Source organism: Notechis scutatus, chromosome 1 (assembly GCF_049901735.1).
Source record: "Notechis scutatus isolate UNSWTSFEM ecotype Mainland chromosome 1, rNotScu1.2, whole genome shotgun sequence".
Taxonomy (NCBI): Eukaryota; Metazoa; Chordata; class Lepidosauria; order Squamata; family Elapidae; genus Notechis; species Notechis scutatus.
Genome location: NC_142009.1, coordinates 49,375,359 through 49,397,827, shown reverse-complemented (window position 1 = coordinate 49,397,827; position 22,469 = coordinate 49,375,359). Strand labels below are relative to the sequence as shown.

The 22,469-nt window shown below is 39.8% G+C and overlaps 2 protein-coding genes across 7 annotated transcripts in view; one reads left to right on the top strand and one right to left on the bottom strand.

Moving 5' to 3' along the window:
- The first annotated feature begins 112 nt into the window (after positions 1–112).
- PACC1 (proton activated chloride channel 1) lies at positions 113–22,427 on the top strand. 4 transcript variants are annotated; one of them, XM_087963607.1, is made up of 8 exons: positions 113–244; positions 7,425–7,521; positions 8,954–9,157; positions 12,009–12,163; positions 13,753–13,895; positions 17,563–17,707; positions 18,729–18,833; positions 20,209–22,427. In XM_087963607.1, exons 1-8 carry the CDS (start codon positions 230–232, stop codon positions 20,368–20,370), a joined length of 1,026 nt encoding a protein of 341 aa, XP_087819733.1. In that variant the 5' UTR covers positions 113–229; the 3' UTR covers positions 20,371–22,427. The 4 variants fall into 4 exon arrangements, with proteins under 4 accessions (XP_087819733.1, XP_026538777.1, XP_087819743.1 ...); XM_026682992.2 differs by lacking the exon at positions 113–244 and adding an exon at positions 868–1,001; XM_087963617.1 differs by lacking the exon at positions 113–244 and adding an exon at positions 868–1,001 and having other exon boundaries at positions 7,407–7,521.
- The window catches only part of PPP2R5A (protein phosphatase 2 regulatory subunit B'alpha), a 63,400-nt gene continuing 51,491 nt past the window's right edge, over positions 10,561–22,469 (bottom strand). Inside the window, exons 14-15 of one of the 3 annotated variants that reach the window (XM_026682979.2) lie at positions 21,666–21,710; positions 20,110–20,623 (exon numbers count right to left, since the gene is read on the bottom strand). In XM_026682979.2, coding sequence (XP_026538764.1) covers positions 21,674–21,710 — 37 coding nt within the window. In that variant the 3' untranslated portion in view covers positions 20,110–20,623; positions 21,666–21,673. Of the gene's footprint in view, positions 10,978–20,109; positions 20,624–21,665; positions 21,711–22,469 lie in introns of those variants that run through there. The other 2 variants (XM_087963582.1, XM_026682961.2) reach the window with 2 other exon arrangements.

Sequence of the window (22,469 nt, the reverse complement as noted above, 5' to 3'; positions counted from 1 at the left end):
TGGTCTGGAAGCCCTAAAGCTGTATACACAGAAGATCTTTGTGCAACAAGTGGGTTTAAGTGATTAAAACGAGTCATTGTTACTTTTACAGTGAGGTATATAATAATGAGGCATCTGTCACTAAGGCTAGCAGGAATATTACCAGTCAAAAGAATTCTCAATACTCTCCAGAATTCACCTGTGTCATATTAAAGGAAACTTTCTTTGCTGCCATGTGCTACTCAGCTGGATGTCTGCAACCCAGGTATTATTATTAAGGTATGCTATACATATTAGGGTATGTTATACATATTGGGGTATGATAGCCACATTTCACTATTAAGGATGAGTTTTAAGTAACAATAACTTGCTTTCTATTTATTGAGGATTTGATGCAAATCCTGTTTACTGAGGCATGCTTCCAACTCTATCTGCAACCTTGTGCACATAAATTAAAATAAATCCCATTTAACGGATTACTTAAACTGCTAAATTTATTAGATATATACTATTAACGGTCACCGGTCACTCAGTTTGTTGCAGCTCTTAGATATAACCTCTCTACCCCCTGCTTACATTCTTCACACATTCAACCTGTTTCCCGAATGGGCTAACCCGGCCGACCAGTATCCGGTTAAGGATAGAGCTTCAAGGGACGCCAGAGAGCGCTACTTGATGATAAACTACATCTCCCAGCAGCCTTTCCGCTTCTACTTCGGTTCCGCAACCGGTGTCAGCAATCCATTACACGCGGTAATGGCCTGAGCGGTGGCAGAAGATACGCTAGCGGCACCTTGTGGAGTCGGTGCGTTACATGCGCTTGCGCCATTGGTCGGATCATGTCCGCGCACTTAGTGGGGAGTGAAACGGGGCGTGCCGAGCTGCGCTGCTGCTGCTGCTTCGATTTCGTCCTCGCTGCCCGCCTTCTCTTAACAGATGCCGCTGTTTGACCCGGTTCTCCCTTGCGCTTTCTTTTCGCCGGTGCCATGATTAGACAAGAGAACTCGTCGTCTTATCAAGAGGTATTGGGCGGGGAGGGAGGCGCAGTATTTGCACTCTGCTGATACGAGGCTTTGTACGCGATCGGCGTTACATCTTGGCGGCGTCGAGAAACAATTAGCTTGCACAGAAAAGACCGTGCCTTTGCACGGTCACTGGCAAGCAAGCAAGAGCCGCAACAATATAAACTTCGGAAGGGAGTCCCGCCAAAGTTCAACGAGACTTACTCCAAAGTAACAGTACAATCCTGTGGGTGACAAAAGGATACATTAGGGCAGACGTGCATAGCGGGGCCCCTTTACGCTACAAGTGGGTGTGGGTAGGATGCGTGTATCCTCAGGGTTGCCCCTTTAGTCGGTCGGTCGGGCATTGCCGCTGTGGATGCATCGGAATGCCGACTTTAAGCGAGTCCAGTTCCAGCACCTTAAGGAGAGAGCAGCTCAAACCTTTGCAGAGTTCCGTGCAAGGCGGAGAGGATGCCCTTTGAACAAACAAACTCGCTGTGGACTGGATTTCTGTTAATGCAGAATTTTAGAACCATGGTAACAAGCCCACTGAAAGCTGGGAGCTTTTCTTCTTATTATAGTTTAGTAGGACTGGGTTGTGTTAGATCCGTCCGTCCCCCCCGAATTTAAAGCATTTTTTAAGGCAAGATGGCAAGAATTTGATCTGAACCCTGTCCTCCCCTTCCTCCAACAGCACTTTAAAAAGCTCTGGAAGCTGCATTTGAATTTTTTAAATTAAATTTACATGCTGCCTGCCTTACTATCCAGGGTGACTCAATACCTGTACCTTTGGCACCTTTTCTTCAAAGATACAGTGTACAGCAGTGTTTGGTTTTTTTCCCCAACCTTGGCAACTTTAAGATGTTTAGACTTCAACTTCCAGAGAATTCTAGCTTACAGGTTTTTTTGACCTACAAAGGATTATGGTGTCATAGTAAATATTAGTCTTACAGATGCGTTAAGCAGTGGTGGGATTAAAAAACTTACCACTGGTTTGGTGGGTGCATTCCAGCTCACCTCCTGCAAGCCTGCACTCTCCTGGCTGCTTCAACAGCTGCTGTGTGACACTCTTCTGTGCCGCGCAAAGCAGCTGCGCTTCAAAGCAGAAGATAAAGGTGAGTATGGGAGGTCTCCCCTGCTCATCACCACTACCGGCTTAGCAGAACCGGGCCGAACCAGTAGAATGCCACCACTGGCCTTAAGATTTTTGTTGTTATTGCTGCTTTGTGGTATCAGACTAACATGTTTGTTCCTCCAGGAATGGGACTTATCTCCATGGGGGAGGAGTCTGCCTACAGAGATGAGGTGGACCAGTTGCTTTTGTGGTGTGGAGACAATAACTTGGGCAATAATTCAAGGATTCCAAGAAACTAACTTGTATGATGGTTTCTAAAGTGTCACATGTTCTTGGCTTTGTTGGTTGTCATTATCTGTGTACTAAGTCCCCAGTGGGTTTAATGAGTTTATACTCATTTCCCCTTTCCCATGACTGATGGATATTGTAGGTCAGAGGAGTCGATCACGTCACGGGCCGGATTGTGACGTATTGTGATGTTTTTTGCCTTTGCGGAGCTGGGATGGGCATGGCCTGTGCATGACATATCTGGCCTGCAGGCCATCAGTTTGATAGGCTTGTTGTAGGTCAGCACATCTGGAGGGCACTGGACTTGGAAAGACTACTCCAATAATACTGCAAGGATATGTTATCCATATGTTACCTAACATAGTTGAGGCTGCGTTTTTTTTTATCAGTTTCACTCTCCATCCCATAGAATTTAATTTTACACTCTCTTTTCCTTTGGATTTTCGTCATTAAAAGAAGCTTGCTTAAAGCACTAATTTTAACTTAGCTTTGTTTTTTAATTCTAATGATTGCTGAGTGTTTTCTTTCTCTGAGCATTTTCTATGAAAAAAAAAACATTGTGCTGCCTTTTGCATGGAACAGCTTTTAAGTCGCTGCATTGCTTCACTGCTTGGCAGGCCTGTGTGCAAGCAAATAGGCAGGAAAAGGAAGGCGAGAGGGTACTGCTGGCTGTCGAGATAAACAAGCCTATACAGACAGACACACACACTTTCAAATGCATTTTTAGAAAGCTCCGGAAATTGGCTGCATGTTTGCATTCACTTGGCTTGGTCAGACTATCTCAGTTCTGCTGTCAAATTCTCTGCTGGTCACCATAACAGCCTCTGAGCTTTAGGCTTCTTGTTTTGCATATCAGTAAATCAGCTGTTGCAATCATAAGTCTGTCTGCTTCTCCTTCAACCTAAAGAGCAGCTTTCCTTTAAGGGGACACTGTCCAGGTGCTCTGGGTTACCACTCCATGAGTCAATCAGCAGAACTGGCTGGGCTGATGGCGTTGTAATCCAGTACCTCTGGATAGCATCAGCCTAGGAAAGGCTGCTAATTATGGCAACAGTTTAGTTTCTTAAATCTGTGACGGGGAAACCAAAACGTTTTATAACACCTTAAACACCAGATGATTTAATAGAATAAATCCATAAACAAGTTCGCCATTTTGTTGTAGCTTTTATATTTATGATATAAAAGGAAAAATCATTGTCTTCAATTGGGAGCATAGTTGAAGAATAGTCATTTCTTGTACCAAAGGTTTCTACAACAAATTGTGGTTGCAGTGTGGAACATTCCTGTTAGGGATTCCATACGAGTTACAAGCAGTTTCTCTCCTTCATCCTCAATTTTCTCCCCAACTGACATTGTTGTTCTGTTCCCACTGAATTTCTCTTCAGTGAGCTCTTTTTCAGAGGAGCAAGGGAAGGTGAAGGGTTTTGGGTTTTCCTTTAGGTAAACCTTGAGGTTTCCCTAAGTTTTGGCTACAGAAACAATGATATAAGTATCATAAGAGCACAAACTGTGAAGAAACTGAAAGCAGCCATCGGTGTCAAGATTCAAGGGATTCTATGGCCTAACAATAATAATTTTCTGAACTTTGGTTAGGAGGTGCTAGACCAGTGGTGGCTAACCTTTTTGGCCAAAAATTGTGCATGCACTTGCACGCTCGCGCTCACATGCCAGCACCCAGAAGGCAATGCACCTCCTACGCATGCGTGCACAATCCCCATCCGCCCACCCCTGCCACCCCCTTACCTGCACTGCACCTCACAGCTAATTTTCAGCTGGCTTGAGGCCTTTTTCAGCCTCCCAGAGGCTTGAGGAAGGCTTCTGCAGGCTTTGCAGGCCAAAAACTAGCCCTGTTTCATCACTTCCGGTATTTTCAGAAAAACAGGAAGTGATGAAATGGGGCTAGTTTTTGGCCTGAAATCCTGCAGAAGCCTTTCCTCAAGCCTTTGGGAGGCTGAAAAAGGCCTCAAAGTGGCCGAAAATCAGCTGTGAGATAAGCAGTGAGTAAGTTTGCCTGCAGCTTGCGTGCCAGCACAAATGGCTCTGCGTGCCACCTATGGCATGCGTGCCATAGGTTCGCCATCACAGTCCTAGGCACTTGCAAAAAAGAGAGCTAATTTGGAACTCATCTGAAGTTTTTAACCAACAAAATAATGGATGAACCAGGGGGATGAACCAGGCAAACTTGAAAGTATTGTTAAGCAACCTTTCAAAAAGGAAGTCATGGTTCAAAAATGAAACAGGGAAGTGATAGGGTATTGAGTTTGTTGCTGAGATAAATGGAAAAGAAATAACATTTGCTCTCCCTTTAAGCCAGCATTCTAGTCTGATTAGATCTAACCAGATGCTTTTGGGAAGCTCACAAGGAGGCTAGGAGGGGAAAACAGAAGGATGTTGGTGAGGGGAAATGGAATAGAGTGAATAATATGCTGGATCCAAGGGTTGCTCATACATTGAAGCAGTGCAGAGCAAAATTTTGATGGCTGTGTGGGCCACATCTCATGGCAATGATTCAGCAGATGTTGCTCTCTCTAATGATTCTAGGCAACTTACTCTTTTTGTTTTAATTAACTGCCATACAGTATGACCAAGACCATAAAACAATTCTGCACATCTAAAAGGCCTTAATGAGAAGATTTATTTAGTTGACATTAAATTTATGCCATTGCAAGTGATCTGAGATCAGTGTTATTCCTCCCCATAAGCTATTACAAGTAGGAGCTCTGTTGTCATTCTAATGGCAGATTGTTCTACTATGTTGATTTAGCAGGATCTGCAAAAAAATCAACTGTGCCTAACCATCTGGATCTAAATCATGTCAAGTTTTATATAGCGAAGTGATAATCTTGCGTTGGAATTCAACAAGCAACAAACAAGAAAGGTCACATATAGGCCATTGCATTCTGACCAGCTAGAATTTCTGAACTGTCTTCCAGATGTAGACATAAAAAGCTCATTGTAATAATCCATCCTTGAGTTACCAGTGCATGGGTTACCAGTGTGGGGCCTCCAACATTATGCAAATGTTACATAAGTCAATGCTGAATCCAAGATGATTCCCAGATAGCAAACCTGTTCCATAAGGGGAACAAGTATTTCGCTTAAAGCTTGAAATCCATTCCAGGAATCAACAACAACTTGTCTTGACTGAATTGTGTTTCTCCCCTATTCAGTCCCTTATACCTGATATTGTATAAAGGTGGTCAAACATCAATATTGAGCTTGTAGGGAAAATGCTGGGGATCTTCAGCATGCTAGTTGCAACTGGTACTAAATCAGACATGATCCTTACAAATAACTTCATCCAGTTAGTGAACAATGTGAGAAACAAGATAAAATCTTGGGACCGGATAGGTGTGTTCCAATGCTACCTTCTAGAAATACTGAAGAGAGGCAAGAGTAAAAGCATCAGGAATTTGGGGTCTCTAGCCTATAGCTCCCAAAAGGATACCATGATCGATAGTATCATACTGCCATATCTGTCTCTCATAAGGATCGCCTATCCAAATAACGGAGACCATCTCTATGCCACATCCAGATCTGAACTAAGACTGGAAAGGATCTAGATAATCCATATCTTCAAAAGGACCACTGATTTTTCTTATTGGCTTGCTTAAATATAGAATATTAGACAAGCCAAGATTATTTATAGTCATTAAAATCAGTCCAATTTGGAGGTAGTTTGTCAAGCAAAGTCTTCACCATCTTCTCTCTTAAGGAAGGATGAACCCTTCTGCTATAGAAGGATCTTAATCTAAGATATCATTGGTCAGCTATAGAAGGAATCTAACAAGCAAGTTGCAGTGAATAAATTGAAGGACTTTATTCATATCCTGTATAAATCAGCAGTAGAACAAGTTCACACAGCTCTTATTAGATGGTACTTTGGACAATGTAGGCATTATTAAGCACCCAGTATGGGTGAAGTATTATTCATGAAGGACCCATGAGAATTCTTCATAAAATAATACGAGGCTATTATCAGCAACAAAAGTTGCATCTTCTATCTGGCAGCCCTTAAAAGTTCCCCTGGCCAATTCTGCGTGTATGGGATTATATACAGTATTTTACTTCCTTTTCTCTCTGATGACTTCATCACATACTTTCTAATGGTGCTTATTCTATGCTTAGTTGTATCCATGCCTCTTGCTCTGGAGTAAGGCTCATCCATGCAGCAATCCCCTTGTGTCATGGAAAATCAAGTTGAAATATGGTAGTAAGTAGAGCCTGGAAAAGGCCTTTTTAAAACATTTGGAAAAACAGCAGTTAAAAAATGGCCCAATTTTACATTGGGAAATGGGAGGAAAAAATACTACATTATGATTCAGCTGGTTGTTTTAGAACACAAAGAGGGGCGAAAAACAAAGGAAAGCTAGATTCCCCCCCCAGATGCCTTCCTTTATTTTAATCCAGTACTTGAGATTGCTGTGCAGTATGTAGGGATTGTCGGAAATGACAAGCTGGAGACGTTAACAAAAATCATCTTGACAGCTTGAGCCATAAGTTTTGAAGGACAGAGCAAGAAAACATCTAGCCTATATTGATCCAAGAAGAGGTTTTTGGCCATTTTTTATTGTAATCATTTGATTGAAATGAAATATAAAAGCAGTGGCATGAAGAGAGACTAACTGGCCCAAAGTTACCCTGTAGTTCAGTGGGAATTTGAATTTTGGATGTAGCAATTATGTCATGGGGTTAAAGTATACCCAGTTGTATCATCTAAAAACTCCAGATATTTCATTGCTTTGCCTCTTCACAACTGTGGCTAAAGTGATGCGTGTTTAGTAAGACAAATTTGTACTTCCTAAGAGTCAAACAGAAACTTTTCTCTTTTTTTTTCCACAGGGGTCAGTATTAATCCATCATAGAACCCAAGATCACCCATCCCATGCTTGCTTAGTTTCAACAAGCTGTTTGTAATGTGTGCATGTTTTGGGCATGAATAGAATAGCCATAATATAGGGTCTATAAGATATGAAGTAGTTAGAATAAGAATGGTCGATTGAGATGGCTAATATTTACATTTGAGTGCAGTAATATGCCAACTATAGTAATTTAAGAAGGGGTAATTCTGTTTACAGCTAAATGAAGATATGGAGTATGGACCTGCAAATTCTGAACCAGATGAACCATTAGATGAAGAGGATCAGGAAGATACCATTTCAACAATCCTTCCAGGTGAGGCCTTCTGATCTTGTCAGACTGAATAATTTACAATGGAACATCTTAAGTTCTTGTTAGATATTGTTACCGATTGACAAGTGATACTCAAAGCAATCAAGAGAGAGGGAGATATTCAAAGTATTGAGAGAGTTGCTATTTGTGAAAGACAGGTAGATTGTTGAACTATTCAACAGGTATAAGGCATATAAGCTATAAGGTGAGGGAAGGGTCTCCTTTACAATGAAAGTTCTGCCTGTGATAGCACACACACCAGGAATACTATACTCAGATGTTCAAAGGAAATGTGGAGAAAGCTGATTACTAGATCAATGGTGGACAATAAGATTATATAATGCTTTGGACCTTTGAAGACCCAACTGGAGTATTTAAATAGCTGCATTCTAGAATCGTATGGCAGCGATGGTATTCCATGAAAACATGTAGCTGCTTTAAATTGTTATAAACACCTTCTATAACAATTCACACTTTGCATGCTCAGAAACATCTTTTGGGAATTTAATCCAAAGAGTTGCATAGCAAATGTCATTTACTTCTGCCCCGCATCCCTTTTTTCAGCATGCGAGGACACGGTTTTCATAGATTTAACGAAAGAAGTCTTCGACAGGCTTATTGTTTTAAAGATAACAACCCAATATTTAAAAAGATCTCTTTTTAAAGATCTGAAACTTCCAGCCCCACCATCTTTAATGAAATAATTGCACAAATGACATGTTCCCTGTGGCCTTGGATGCTGAAAAATGCTCCTTCAAAAGCAAAACAATTGTTTGATCCTCCTCTACATTCTTGCTACGCAAGACGAAAATAGGATCTCACTTTCCAAATATTCTCCATCAGATTCAGTGTTTTGAATCTGGTCCCTTTCACAAGAGGCAACTATAGTCCATTGGGTACTGTAAGGGCACAATGGCTTAATCTTACTGGAACGGTGGATCAGAAATGGTCTGCAGTCTGGCGGTTCGAGTCTGCAGTCTGGCTCCATGAGATGGGGTGAGCTCCTACTATTCGCTCCTTAGCTCCTGCTCCCCCAGCAGTTTGAAAGCATGCAATAGTGCAAGTAGATAAAAACCTAGCTGCATTTGTGTGTGCGGGAAACAGGAGGAGGTCCTGGATCTGGCTGGATGCAAGACAACGCAACATGAGGCACGAGGTGAAGCAAGTCTGGAGGAGACAGGAAAGACAACACAACATGAGGCAGGAGGTGAAGCACGTTTGGAGGAGACAGGAAGAGCCATCAACCCAAATGACGCTAGTCAGCTGAAACTAGTTAGCCACCTGCAGTGCACCAAGGACACAAGTGCCGAACAGAACGAAATAGCAGTTAGGCTGTTAGGACTACATTGTGTCTAGCATTTGTAGATTCCCTGACATTGTATGCCATATGCTAAATAAATAAATAACTGCATTTTCAAATTAATATTATCTTTAGTCCTAGATGGTAGCAGCCCTTCAGTGCGTTTCAGCAAGTCCTGCCTGAAGAATGTCTTCTCTGTAATACTTCTCTTCATATATTTGGCGCTTATGGCAGTGGCCATTTTTTTGGCCTATCAAACCATTGCTGACTTTAGGGAAAAACTCAAGCATCCAGTGATGTCTGTCTCATTCAAGGAAGTGCACTCTTACGATGCTCCTGGTAAGACCAGAAGATGGACAGCATATTTTCTGGGGAATCAGGTAGCATCTGCAGTTATCCTTGGAATTAAAAGTTTGCCATTACAGCTGTTCATCTTACCTGCTATTTATTTGTTTGTTTTTTTCTTTATTAAATTAAATGCTGCCCATCTTCTAGATAAAGCAAGTGGCTTAAATCTAAACTTGTGCAGTACATATGCTATCTTTATAAAGGTGAAGTTTCTCTGAAGGAATTCTGGGAGCTGTAGTTCTGCAAATTCTGTTGAAGGCTTTGGAAATTCAGAAGTTTGGAGTGGAACACATATCAATGAGCAAAACAAGTATTATGTAAATTTACACTTTTGTACTCTATAGCAGCAATCGCTGGCAAAGTTCATGCATTGTGTTAAACTATGGTTTTCATTAAGATTTCTTGAACAAGCCACAATGGCCTGGTTCACACATAAACAGTATTTTATAAATCACAATGGCTCATTTTACCTATCTATTAAATATTTTACCTATCACTTTGGTAGATGGGTTAAAAGCACTGAATTAGAAGGCAGGAGACTGTGAGTTCTATTCCAGCCTTAGGCAGGTGACGTTGGACCAGTCACTCTTTCTCGACCTTAGCAGTTTGGGTCTCACCAGCTCAAGATTGACTCAGCCTTCCATCCTTCTGAGGTGGATAAAAGGAGGACCCAGATTGTTGGGGGCAACAGGCTGACTCAGTAAACCACTTAGAGAGGGCTGTAAAGCCCTGTGAAGCGGTATATAAGTCTAAGTGCTATTGCTATTACACTATTAGGAAGGAGATGAGAGCGAGTCACTTCAAAAAATGCTGCCAAGAAAACCACATGGACTTGTTCCTGTAGTCACCAGAAGACAGGATTGACATGATGGATTAGAACAATAAGAAATAAATCAAAACACAGTGACTTAGCATTATTGTGTAAACCAACCTAACGTTAGTTCATCATCACAGCTTTTTTTTTTACTTTTTATGGTAGCAATAGAATGGACTTAATTTTTTAAAGGCCTCAAAATTCCTGGGAACATAGGAGCAACAAGATGGCATTTTCTTGGTCAAACATGCTTTAAATTTCCAGCATGTGTTAAAACTGAAGTACTTTTGTTCAACCTGCCAGAACTTCACATATCTATGTGGGTTTTGTTTATTAATAGTGTAGAAGTGATCCCACCTACAATGGGAATTTTGCAGAATTTTGATAGGGTGATGTTGGGGAACCTGGGGGCTGTAGAATGAGTTGGGAGCCATATGCAATTGCCTTTCCATTCCTTGAGTCAAGCAGGTTGTTTTATTTGAGGGCAGGCAACATGCACCTTCCAGAATTAATGAAATCCAATCAATCATAGTCAAGACAGCCAGTGGTGAGGAACAATGAATAATGTACAAATTATCCTGTGGAACAATTCTTTAATAGAAGCTTCTATGCCAAACATTGCTGGATTAAAATCATGTTGTAGTCATAAGTTGTCCTCCTGAATAGCACAGAGGGCATTTAGCAGAAATGTGTGATAAAGATTTGTTTGCATTAGGGAGCTGCAGCAGTGAAACTGGTCACAGTATCTTTTTTTCCACAATTTACATAATTGATTTATGGAAGATTTATAATGAATTATAATGTACTGTAGGATCTGCTGTAGAGCAGGATTGTTGAGGAAGAAAATATTCTACTCCGTCAGCTTCGTGTTTGGATATTCTCATTCAATGTAGTTTTCTTGTGAGGTGAGAACACTATTCTAATCTCATCTTCCTCTCAGTGAAGCCTCCAGAATTACTTGTGCTAATTTTACCAAGTGGTCTCTGGGTGAAATGATCTGCAAAGAGTCGGATGAGGAGCCATTAGATGTGATGGAATCCAAAGCCATGTTTTTAATGTGCTTGTATTAAAGCAGGTAGGCAGCAGCTGTGACTGGATCATTTGGTAGATAGCTGGGGATTTCCACCTGATTAATAAAGATTTGTAAGTTGTTTTAATAAGTTAAACTATAGGAATGGAAGAAAGCTTAGGTTTACCAGTAATGGAATTTTGGCAGATTATCTGTCCTCTCCATTTATTTCTGATAATTGGAACCTATGCTCAGAGTTCTTTAATTCTGATTTGATCAATGAGTCTATGGCTTTTAATTAAAAAAGGAAATAACTCCTGTAAGTGTGAAATTTATCCACACCACATAAGGGCATAAGGGCACACCAAATCATAGTGTAGCACAATGGGTAAATCCACTATGTGTTTATATCTAGGGTGAGAGGAGAGGGCTGTTTAATAATATTTGCGCTCTTACCTCACTAGATTCCAGAAATTGGTGTGGTGAAATCCCATTTCATTAGCTTTTTGTAATGCAAGCTTGTAATGCAAGCTTGTAATGCAAGCACCCCTTTGTTTCCTCTCTTAAGTTTGACTGATTCTCATCTTCACTTATAGGACAAGTTAATGGCCTTTTAAATTGCAGCTTCATACTATTGTGCTATTCATTTATTTCCGCTTGAGACTATCAGTATATTATATATTATATTATATATATATTATATATTATATTATATAGTATATAATACAGCATATTGGACAGAGGCTTTCCTTTAGAAATGCAGATGATTAATCTTTGGGCCTTCCTGATGCTGTGCTGTGCTATTGAACTGAATGGTACCTCTCAAATATTTTGCCCGAGAGTAGATTTTGTATTATGATCCTCCAGGTTAGATTAAAATATCTCCCCATTTACCATATTGTATTTTGTATTTGTGGATAATGGCAATATTGTTTGCTTACATAGTTATGCATGGGCTTGGCTTGGCATGTGGGCTGGTTCCATTGATTTCAAATGTAAAACTGTTTCTTCTAAAATAGGTATTGCCCTCTACCCAGGCAAGGCTGAACTGCTAACCTGCAAGCATCACTTCTACGATTACATTCCACCTCTGGTCAACCCAGGCCAGCCAGGGAAAATTGAATGTGTTACCCAGAGAATCAACTACACAGATCCATTTACTAATGCAACCAAGGTAATAAAAGGAATGTAAAATAAAGTCAACTGTGTGCATAGTGGAGACGCCTCAGTACAAAGCAGGAGCTAGTATGATATTCATACTGCACTTTCCTACTAGAAGCAAAGCAGGAGAACATAAAGGCATCTTTGAGGGCTTCTCTTGCTGACCTTAGTATCCACACAAGTTCCTATCAATTTAACCAATTCCTCAAAATGTCAGGTTCTAAACCAGCACTTTAAATTGTTTTGGAAAGCAACACAGGCATAACATGCTCCTGATGCAAAACAATTTGGAACATAATTTTATGCTGCAGGGTTAACACTGCTATAGCAATATTATGCTATACTAATTATAGTAATTTGAATAAAGCTAAGATGAACAAAGTCGTTTCCTATAGGTCTGTATGATGCACCTGTTGATTAGTATTAAAAGCATGTGCAGGACACAACACTTCCATCAAAATGACAGAAGCACAATTGTGACACAAATTCCATGTGTGTGTGTGAAGACACAACACATGTTCCAAAGTTGTGGAGCTTGTATCACAATGATACATTGCTGCTTTGGGCAGATAATATTTACTAACCAGGTGTGTCTCCTGTAGACACCTGGTTGGTAAATGTTTTTAAAGACTTTCTTTAGAATTAAAATTGGGCTTCTAAAGAAGTGAATAAAAAACTGAATTCCTTCTTGGCAATCTTCCGTCTTAGCACTGTATTCTACAGTAATAATTCAGTCTTAACAGTCCTCACTACTGCAGATAGCCATTGGCTGTAAGAAAACTGGGACTTACATTTACTTAAATTTACAGCTACAGCAATAGAAATATTTGCATAAAAGTGTCCATAACACCTGGTACCCCCCTGGCTGTGTCTGTTGGCCACATCCTCCCTCAGCTATATGCTTAATATTTTAAATAAACCCAGACTAAGATTTTTCTGTGCAGAATCCATATTGTTTTGCGTAGCTATTATATGTGCAATGGATATGGTCTAGAAACATTAATTTTTGTAAAATAGGAGTAGCTGGTATGTCAATTCACATACATGTCCTCCATCTGTGAATCTTTCTATAATTCTGTCTGGCTTACCTTAAAGCTCACATTTTGCCATAGCAATGGAAGTGTAGTACTTTGAAAACTTCAATAATCATGACTAATCATTACAAATCTCAGAAGGTTCTTATCACCACCTTTTTCAAATGCTGTGCAAAGAATCAAGGGTTGCTGTAAATGAATGAATGAATGCAGATCATCTTATTAGGACAACCACTCAGCTGAGAAGGGGCCTCATCTGCCTTCTCTCTTCCTTCAGTTTGCTGACCAGAGGAAGAAGATATTATGAAAATTACTATGGAGTAGGAGACAAGAAGGGAAATCCCTATCTGCCAGTATCATTTGTCTAAATTGAGATCTAGCCTGTTGTAATTAATATAAACAACAGAATGCTTTGGGGTATTATTTTTCTGAATGTTGGTAAGCAAATGGATTCTAGGGTCAGGACTATCTTAAACTGTCTTGATTAATCCCGTAATACTTACATCCATGTAGAAAAAAAAACTTCTCATATGTTCATTTTTTTTCCTTCTTGCACTTGCACTTATAGAAACATGCTGTGATTGTCAAAGGACCCCAAGATGTGAAGAAACGGGAATTGGTCTTCATGCAGTTTCATCTGAATGAGACTGATCAGGATTTCAGTGCGATAGACTATCTTCTTTTTTCTTCATTTCAAGATTTTCTCAACAGGTAGAGCCCTCCTTAATTTTCAGTCACATCAGAAAATAGAGGTACTATATGCTTAAGACATATGGCGTAAAAAGGTTGGGCAAATTCATGACTGTGAAGACCTCTTTTTTTTAGTAAGATTCCAAGATTCTCCAAAGAGAGTTAGATACAGGTCTAATAACACCTCAATTACTTATACTAAATCAAATATTTTCTCTTTTGTATCTTCCAAATCTATATCCTTCAACTTTCACAATCGTCATTAAGACTTATGTATCGTGTTTCTCACATAATAAGGCCAGGCCTTATTTTTTTTTGAGCCCCGAAAAAACGGCTAGGCCGTCTTTTCGGGGGTGACTTAATTCCCCCCCTTGCATCCTCGCCACCAGCCGCTCCTAACAGGTGATCATGGCGAAGCGCAGAGAGCTCCCTACTCCCACCTTTGCTGCCACCTTTGGCACCCACTGCTGTTGCTTTCCCTTCTGCCCATTCCGCCGCCACGTTTGGAGCTGCCGCTTCCATGTTTGGAGTGCCGCCGCCATTTGGAGCTCCAAACAGTGGCAGTGCTCCAAACACGGGGGCAGCTCGAAACGCGGAAGCGGCAGCTCCAAACATGACGGCGGGCGATCTTTTTATTTTGGTCCACGCGAAGTTCAGAGCGAGCAAGAGAGGGAGACTGCGATGCCTCCATCCGAGATTCGCGTTTGAAGCTGCCACTTCTGCATTTGGAGCTGCCGCCGCCATTTGGAGCTCCAAACAGCGGCAGTACTCCAAACGCGAAGTCGGTTGCTAAAGAGCCAGAAAGCAGCAAGGGCGCCAGGTGGAAAGGACAAGGTCGCGATCACACGGAGATGCCCAAAGCGCGGAGCGCACATAACTAAAGGTGGCGCACGCAGTTGGTTTGGGGACTACAAGGCAGCATCTGCGCCTCTTCCCGGGCGCGTTTCTAGGCTGCTTCCGGAGCTACGGGACGCTCTCCGTTGCCTACCAGCCCTTCTTCCTTGGGCTCCCTGCCGTGGGGTACACCTACTTCCTCCTGCAAATTACACCTCGCAACTCTTCTCTCCCTTTCATTTCGCTCCAAAAAGATCGCATCGCTTTCCGCCGATTCGGGCTTCCAGCCACGTTGTGATCCACTAGTGAGGTTGCCATCTCGGATGGAGGCATCGCAGTCTCCCTCTCTTGCTCGCTCTGAACTTCGTGCGGACCAAAATAAATCGCCCGCCGTCATGTTTGGAGCTGCCGCTTCCGCGTTTCGAGCTGCCGCCGTGTTTGGCGCTCCAAATGGCTGCGGCACTCCAAACAGGAAGCGGCAGCTCCAAACATAGCGGCGGAATGGGCAGAAGGGAAAGCAACAGCAGCGGGTGCCAAAGGTCTTGGGTCTGCAGCAAAGGTGTTTGGTGGGAGTAGGGAGCTCTCTGCGCTTCGCCATGATCACCTGTTAGAAGCGGCTGGTGGTGAGGAATTGCTGCCCGCGGGGCGCTCCTAACGCCCTTCCCCCTTATTTTGCATGTTTTAAAATAGGCCTAAATTTGGGGGGAGGGGCTTAATTTGATTTTATGCCAAAAAAACATGCTGGGCCTTCCTATTGGTGGAGGCCGTATTGTTGGAGAAACACGGTACATCTTGGGGCACTCTGGTTGGGGAAAGATACAATAGGCCTTGATGGTCTTACTTGGTCAATTAAACATGCAAATCCATTCCTGATTTGCTCCCATTTTTCTTCTGCAACCTAATTTAGAGGTAAAAATATTATTTGTATAATAATTGGGGATCTAAAGCTCCGTCCAGTGTATAGCAAATCATGTCTCAGTTCAACTTTGTAGTACTGTGATATAAAATAAGATGGAAGAAACACGGGTCTCTTTGATTCCCTGCCTACAAACCTCGTTTTGGAGAAACCTAAATATAACGGTGATGAGGAAGGAACAATACCAGGCCCTCAAATTAAAGCGTTTTACTTCCAGTCTGCTAGCATTTCCTGAAGTAAGTAAGCAGCAGTTCAATAGATTAGGAATACAAAAAAAGAGCTAACATTTATTTAATGTGGTATGGGAAGAGTTGGAAGCAAGTTAGACAAACAGTTCTATTTTTCAAGAAGGCAACAAATTCACATTCAGAAAGGCAGCTTTATATATTTATAGCTGCATGCTCCTTCCCCCCCAAAAAAATAACATTTCACACTGATTGTGGCTTTGTGGCCATAAGAAAAGCTCAGGTTTGTGTGATAGTCTCATGGTTACATTGCACTTTCCAAGGTGAGCTTAGAACTATATTTTGCTAATGTATTTGGAAAACTGCAAAGTTCTGTCTGTGTGCTCAGAAATCAACCTCCTTTAACTTCAGGGGAATTACATCTAAATAAGTGTGTATGTATACACACACACACACACACACACTCGATACAAAAGCTACTAGTGGTGCAAAGAGCCATGGAAAGATACATGCTCAGCATTACAAAACAAGATAGAAACACCTGCACACGGATTAGAGAACAAGCAAAAGTATATGATATCATCAAGAGAGTAAAAGAATTGAAATAGAAATGGGCTGGTCACATAGCAAGAAGAACTGATGGCTGATGGACCAAAAAGCGCCCACGAAAGAGACCTAAAACAAGATGGATTGACAACATCTGCAAGTATTGTGGGCTCAATTGGCAAAAGAAAGCTCAGGACTATATTGGTTGGAAACATGTGGAAGAGGTCTTCATTCTGTAGTGGATAGACAATGGCTAAAATGATTATGATGAAAAGTGTATATAGCAGCTCTTCCCAGAATGGGTTCCTGCACAGGCTCTGGGGTAAAGGCCCAGTTTCACCAGAGTTCATCTTGCCTTAGACCAAGGATGTCAAACTCCCAGCCCACAGGCCGGATGCACTGGCCATGTTCACCCTGGTTTAACAAAGGGGGGGGAGAGTCCCGATAAGTCACGTGATGCCACCAGGACATGAGTTTGACACCCCTGCCTTAGACTAAGGGGAATTGTAGGACCAAAATATTTGGAAATCCCTAGGAAAGATTTTGAGGCATATATAATGCAATAATTCTGAATTTCTTTAAAACCTCAGTAGCTGTTCTGAGGGCAAGACAGAATTCTCTTAGCTTCAGCTCCTCACCATAAATGTGAGGTCAAATTGTGAAGATGAGAAAATGGTAAAATGTATATTCCAACACAAACACCAGTTTTTGTACTTGCTGATTCTGACATATATATGCCCTGTGGTTTGTGTTACAATTCTTTTTTGTTATTTGCTGCCCCATTCCCATAGATGCCTGTGGCTTTACTTTTGCTTCTTCAGGATGCAAATAATATTGACCTGCTCTGTGTTGAGTGTTGCTGCAAGTAGCTGCCCAACTTACGTTATCATTTCATTCACCTTAAAGAACTACGGTATATAAATGAAATAAAGCTAAAACTGAAAAGCTTTACAACATGGAGATTCCCAAATAACACAAAGAGTAATAACGTATTTTTAAAATATCAGGTGATAATAGGTAATATTAACAGGTTCCAAGAAAATTATGGTGAACATGCTGGGAAACCTGAAATGAGAGACTGAAGGTAAGTCAAAGCATCAATCTCTAAAGCCAGGAGTACTACACATTTTTCTTCTTCCTCAAAATAACAAAGCTTCATAGCAAACCATAATAATCTGTCTAAACATAACATTTCTTCCCATTACAGTCCAAACAAGTCAGAATTTATGAAGGTGTGTGAGAGTTCCTATTCCAGTTGGAAATTCTCTGGAGGTTTCCGAACTTGGGTCAAAATGTCTTTGGTGAAAACTAAAGAAGAAAATGGTTTGGTGGCAGTTGAATTCAGGCAAGAGGTAATGGTGTCTCATGAGACTTTCTGACCACATGGCTTTTGTTGTTGTACAAATAGCTGGGATTCTGTTGCTCTTGGTTGTTGTATCATCTTGAGTTTTGTGGAACAGTGAACCACTTAAAGGTTGGAAAAGTGCACTGAAGACTTTGCAGAATTTCTTTGCTATTTATAAGTATCAACCTAGCAAAGTATTAAGGTAGTTTTTTTTCTAATCTCTCCTTAGAAACTTAAATCACAATTTTAACTTGGAATTCAGGGGTTTCCTAAGGAACTTTTATGCCAGACACTAAAGTCTAGATATCTCCTCTGATTCTGAACTACACAAATTAGCTAAACTGATAACTTAATCTTTAACACTGACAAACAGGATGGTATCTTGGGATAGTAGGCAGGTTCCCATAGTATACAGTTTTTCCCATTCAGATGCACTAGCATGTTCCCTCTTCCTCCCCAATATCTGCCCCCAAGGGGCAGATTAATAGTAATGCTTAATGGGAAAGCTGATCCCGATAACTACTGGCCTCTATAGTTTTCCTGCATTCCAAAGGCAACAAATAGCAAAGAAAAAAAATGATCCACCATTAAATTCCTAACGAAATGCATTTGAGGAATTAGATCTGTGAACTACTGATTATTAAGACTTTTGCTCAATAATTTTTTCTAGTATTTCCCCCCATCAATGATCTGTAAAAGAAAAAAAAGGTGTAGCTATTCTTGAATACATTGTACTGTATGTCCTTTAGCACTCCCATTTTGCTTTTTTGAAAAATAGTTTTATTGCTGGCTATATTCCATGCTTCAGCCATTTTACTTTATCTTTTAGAAGCCAGGTTGTTTGCATCCCTCATTCATATATAATCTTGGTAAAGTTCCTATTTCCCCCCTCAATCTAGTCCCACAGCAGGCTGTCAATTTTATTTTTATTATTTTTAAGGCATTTGGATTCTTGGGCTTTTTTAAAAAAAGTCTATTTTGGTATGTTATATATGAATAATCACCTTTCCCCTCCCTTATTTTGTCAGATTAGCGTGGTTAACTACATTGAACGAAGGGCAAAAGCTGATATTGACCAGTTATTTTTTGTGGTGTTTGAATGGAAAGATCCTTTTATTCAGGAAGTTCAAGATGTGAGTAAACTTGGATCATTTTTCTGTTAATGTAAAGTGCCAGCCTCAGTATAAATTGGAAGCACAAATAGGACATCCACTGTTTTCAAGATGATGTACAAGTAATCCTTGACTTATGGCCACAATTGAGCCCAAAATTTATGTTGCTAAGCGAGACTGTTGTTAAATGAGTTTTGCCCTATTTTATGACCTTTCTTGCCACAGCTGTTGAGTGAATCACTGCAGTTATTCAGTTAGTAACATGATCATTAAGTGAATCTGGCTTCCCTGTTGACTTTGCTTGTTAGAAGGTCACAAAAGGTGATCATATAGGACATCACAACTGTCTTAAACAAGAACCAGTGACCAAGCATCTGAATCTTGCTCATGTGACCATGGGGATGCTATAACAGTTGTAAATGTGAAAAATAGTCATAAATCACTTTTTTCAGTGCCACTGCAACTTTGAATGGTCACTAAATGAATGGTTGTAAACCGAGGACTGTCTGTACTTGGAATGTAGTCAAAATAGCTAAAAATTTGCACCCTATGTAGACTCCCAGACAAAGGTCTATCAAAGAGTACTGTAATGGCAGAAAAAACTTGATTGCTGCTGTACATGGTGACTTGTCTGAAATATAATAGCTATAGAAGCATAACTTTTTTGCAGTAACATGTTTAATTTAGAAGGAAGTTTCTTTGCTTTCATGGCATCTTAGTCCATGAAAAATGTATATCTGATTACATCTTAAAAGTAGGCATAACCACTGGGTCCTTAAACATTTCTGAATCCTTTTGAATTTTCAATATTTCTGCATGAATAGCAATGGCACTTAGACTTGTATATTGCTTCAGAGTGCTTTACAGCCCTCTCTAAGCGGGTTACAGAGTCAGCATATTGCCTCCAACAATCTGGGTCCTCATTTTACCGACCATGGAAGGCTGAGTCAATCACCTCTCCACATATGTCCCAAATTAATTAAAAAGAACCAAATTAAACTAATAAGTCAAAAGCCATTATACTTGTTTTTTTGTTTACTGAGGAAAGCCACATATTTGATCATATTTTAGGCCATATTTTTGCACCAATATTGACAATTCAAAAGGGTTCACCAATTTTTAAACATCACTGTAGACAGGACAAATAAACCAGTTTTAGATACTCCTCTATTAACAGCAAATTTCAATCTTAGCCATGTGAATATGTAACAAGTAAAATAATACTGAAGTGCAACTTTTTCTCTTGGTCTGTTTGGAGAAGTAATCGTAAATAAAAGTTTAATATGTTTATTACTGGTATAAACCAAGTGTTTTATTATAAAACATTCCATAATAAAAAGTAAACAGTAGCTCTTTAATCAACAGTTTAAATGATTTGTTTAATTTATTTTCATAGATTGTCACTGCAAATCCTTGGAACATGATTGCTCTTTTGTGTGGTATATTCCTGGCTTTGTTTAAAGCAGCCGATTTTGCCAAACTGAGTGTGAAATGGATGATAAAAATCCGAAAACGGCATCTCAAGAGAAAAACTCAAGCCTTGAACCATATAAGTTGAAAACAATGTGCTTCACAGATTTCTGCTTCACTGAGAAGTTCAGCTAGGATGATTAAACCAGTACAACGTCTATGTTACACAAGAAAACTGCATTGATGGAAGGACAAATTGCTTTGTTGGGCTGAACTTAACATTTGGAAGTTTTAGAAAATAACTTGACTCTTTATAAATCCACAGTCTTTTCCAAAAATATGATTTCTTTTACAAGCTGCTACTTAGTGGTAAGAATATTCCTGAAAAAAGAATTAACTTCCTGTAAAAAAGAAACAATTTATATGGATGAGGTAGGATTTTTTTTTAAAATGGGAATTTAACATATAGTGTCTACCAGTAAATAGATTTAGTTAATCCTGTTCCCAAACATTGAGTCCAATCACTAAATAAACTCAGGGAGAAAGACATTTGCTTCAAGGCCTTCCACTGGATATACTGCCAATCAGGGGGAACAGTGCTTTATTCAGCATTAAGTATCACTTACATTCCAGCTACTGCTCTGACAAACACACTCCCAAGGGATAAAAACTCATTGTTAAAGCTATATGTACTAACTGAATATTGAACATACCACTGATTAACAACTAACCCCAAAAACCATGACTAAAGAGATTGATCAATATTGGTTGGCAATATTTGTTAGCTGTAGGACATAACAGTTTGATTTCTTACCATTTCTAACTGAAAAAATACATTATTGGATTTCAGCTCTTTTTATGTGTTGGACTTTTAGTTGCAAACATAGGAACAATCTTTTTTATAAAAAGGACAACTGATATATGATAACTACTGGAAACGTTGTGAGGATTATAAGAGTCATGGTGGCACAGTGGTCAGAATGCAGGACTGCAGGCTAACTCTACTCACACTGCCAGGAATTCGATTCCTTCGATCCTCACCAGGCTCAAGGTTGACTCAGCCTTCCATCCTTCTGAGGTGGGTAAAATGAAGACCCAGATTGTTGGGGGCAATAGGCTGACTCTGTAAACTGCTTAGAGAGGGCTGTAAAGCACTGTAAAGTGGTATACAAGTCTAAGTGCTATTGCTATGATGCAATATGATGCCAGATTTGGGGGGATGTGGTGCCACGTGCCAATTTTGGTTTTCCTACTCCTCTGTTCACAGAATACAGTACAATAAACATAAAAATAGCTCTTGTCTTAGCAAGAGTTATTATTTAAGAGTTATTATTTACTGAAACAAAACAAAACATTGAAAATAGGAATTTTATCAAGCATTCTTATTAAATAATATTTATGCTAAAGATTTTTCAATAAAATATACCTCTGTGCTACACTTACTTAAAATATTAATACTGTCGTGATAAATCAGACCTCTTCCAAAACCTATAGATAGAAAACTTACTCATAAATCCATAAGCATTAAAAAGAGAAAACACGTAATAATGAAATATTACAAAGATTATTATTCCTTAAATGAGAAAGATTTAGATTAGTTTAGATACTCATTTTATATTTACCTAAAATACTTTTTTCCTGTTTAAAACCTCCAGGCAGATTATAGTGGTATGATGAAGAAAATTACTTTAAAATATATTAACCATTAATTCTACATTAGCTTTCTGCCACCTTCTGAGGGGGGTGTAGAATAAAGTGTAGTCTGTAGTATTTTACTTTGAATCATGTAATGCATGATAGGGTCCATGATTGTGTTTATATTTTGGAATGTTGCCCATACAAATCCAAAATACTATTATTATTTTTAATTCCAGTATTTGTAGACATAAAGATGAATATGTGCTAGGCATCCATTTTATTTTGAAATGTGAACATATCTTCTGCATTAAAGACAGAATCTTGTTTTACTTAGTCAATAAAATGAAGAGGAGATGAGGGCCACAACAATTCGATGTTATGTTGATGAATAATGTCCATTAAGTAGAATGAATTGGCTTTTCTCCTGTAATTTCCCACTCTATCCCATTCTCCTGAAAACTATTGTGGAATCTTGGGGGAGGGGGCTGACATCCCACCCCAAAGTGTACAGTCCCCATTGGTTTTTCCCCCTGCAAAAAGCCTAACTAAAATTTGCGTATCAACATTTATTTTGTCAAACTACTTTCATTTCAGTTTGATAATTGCCAC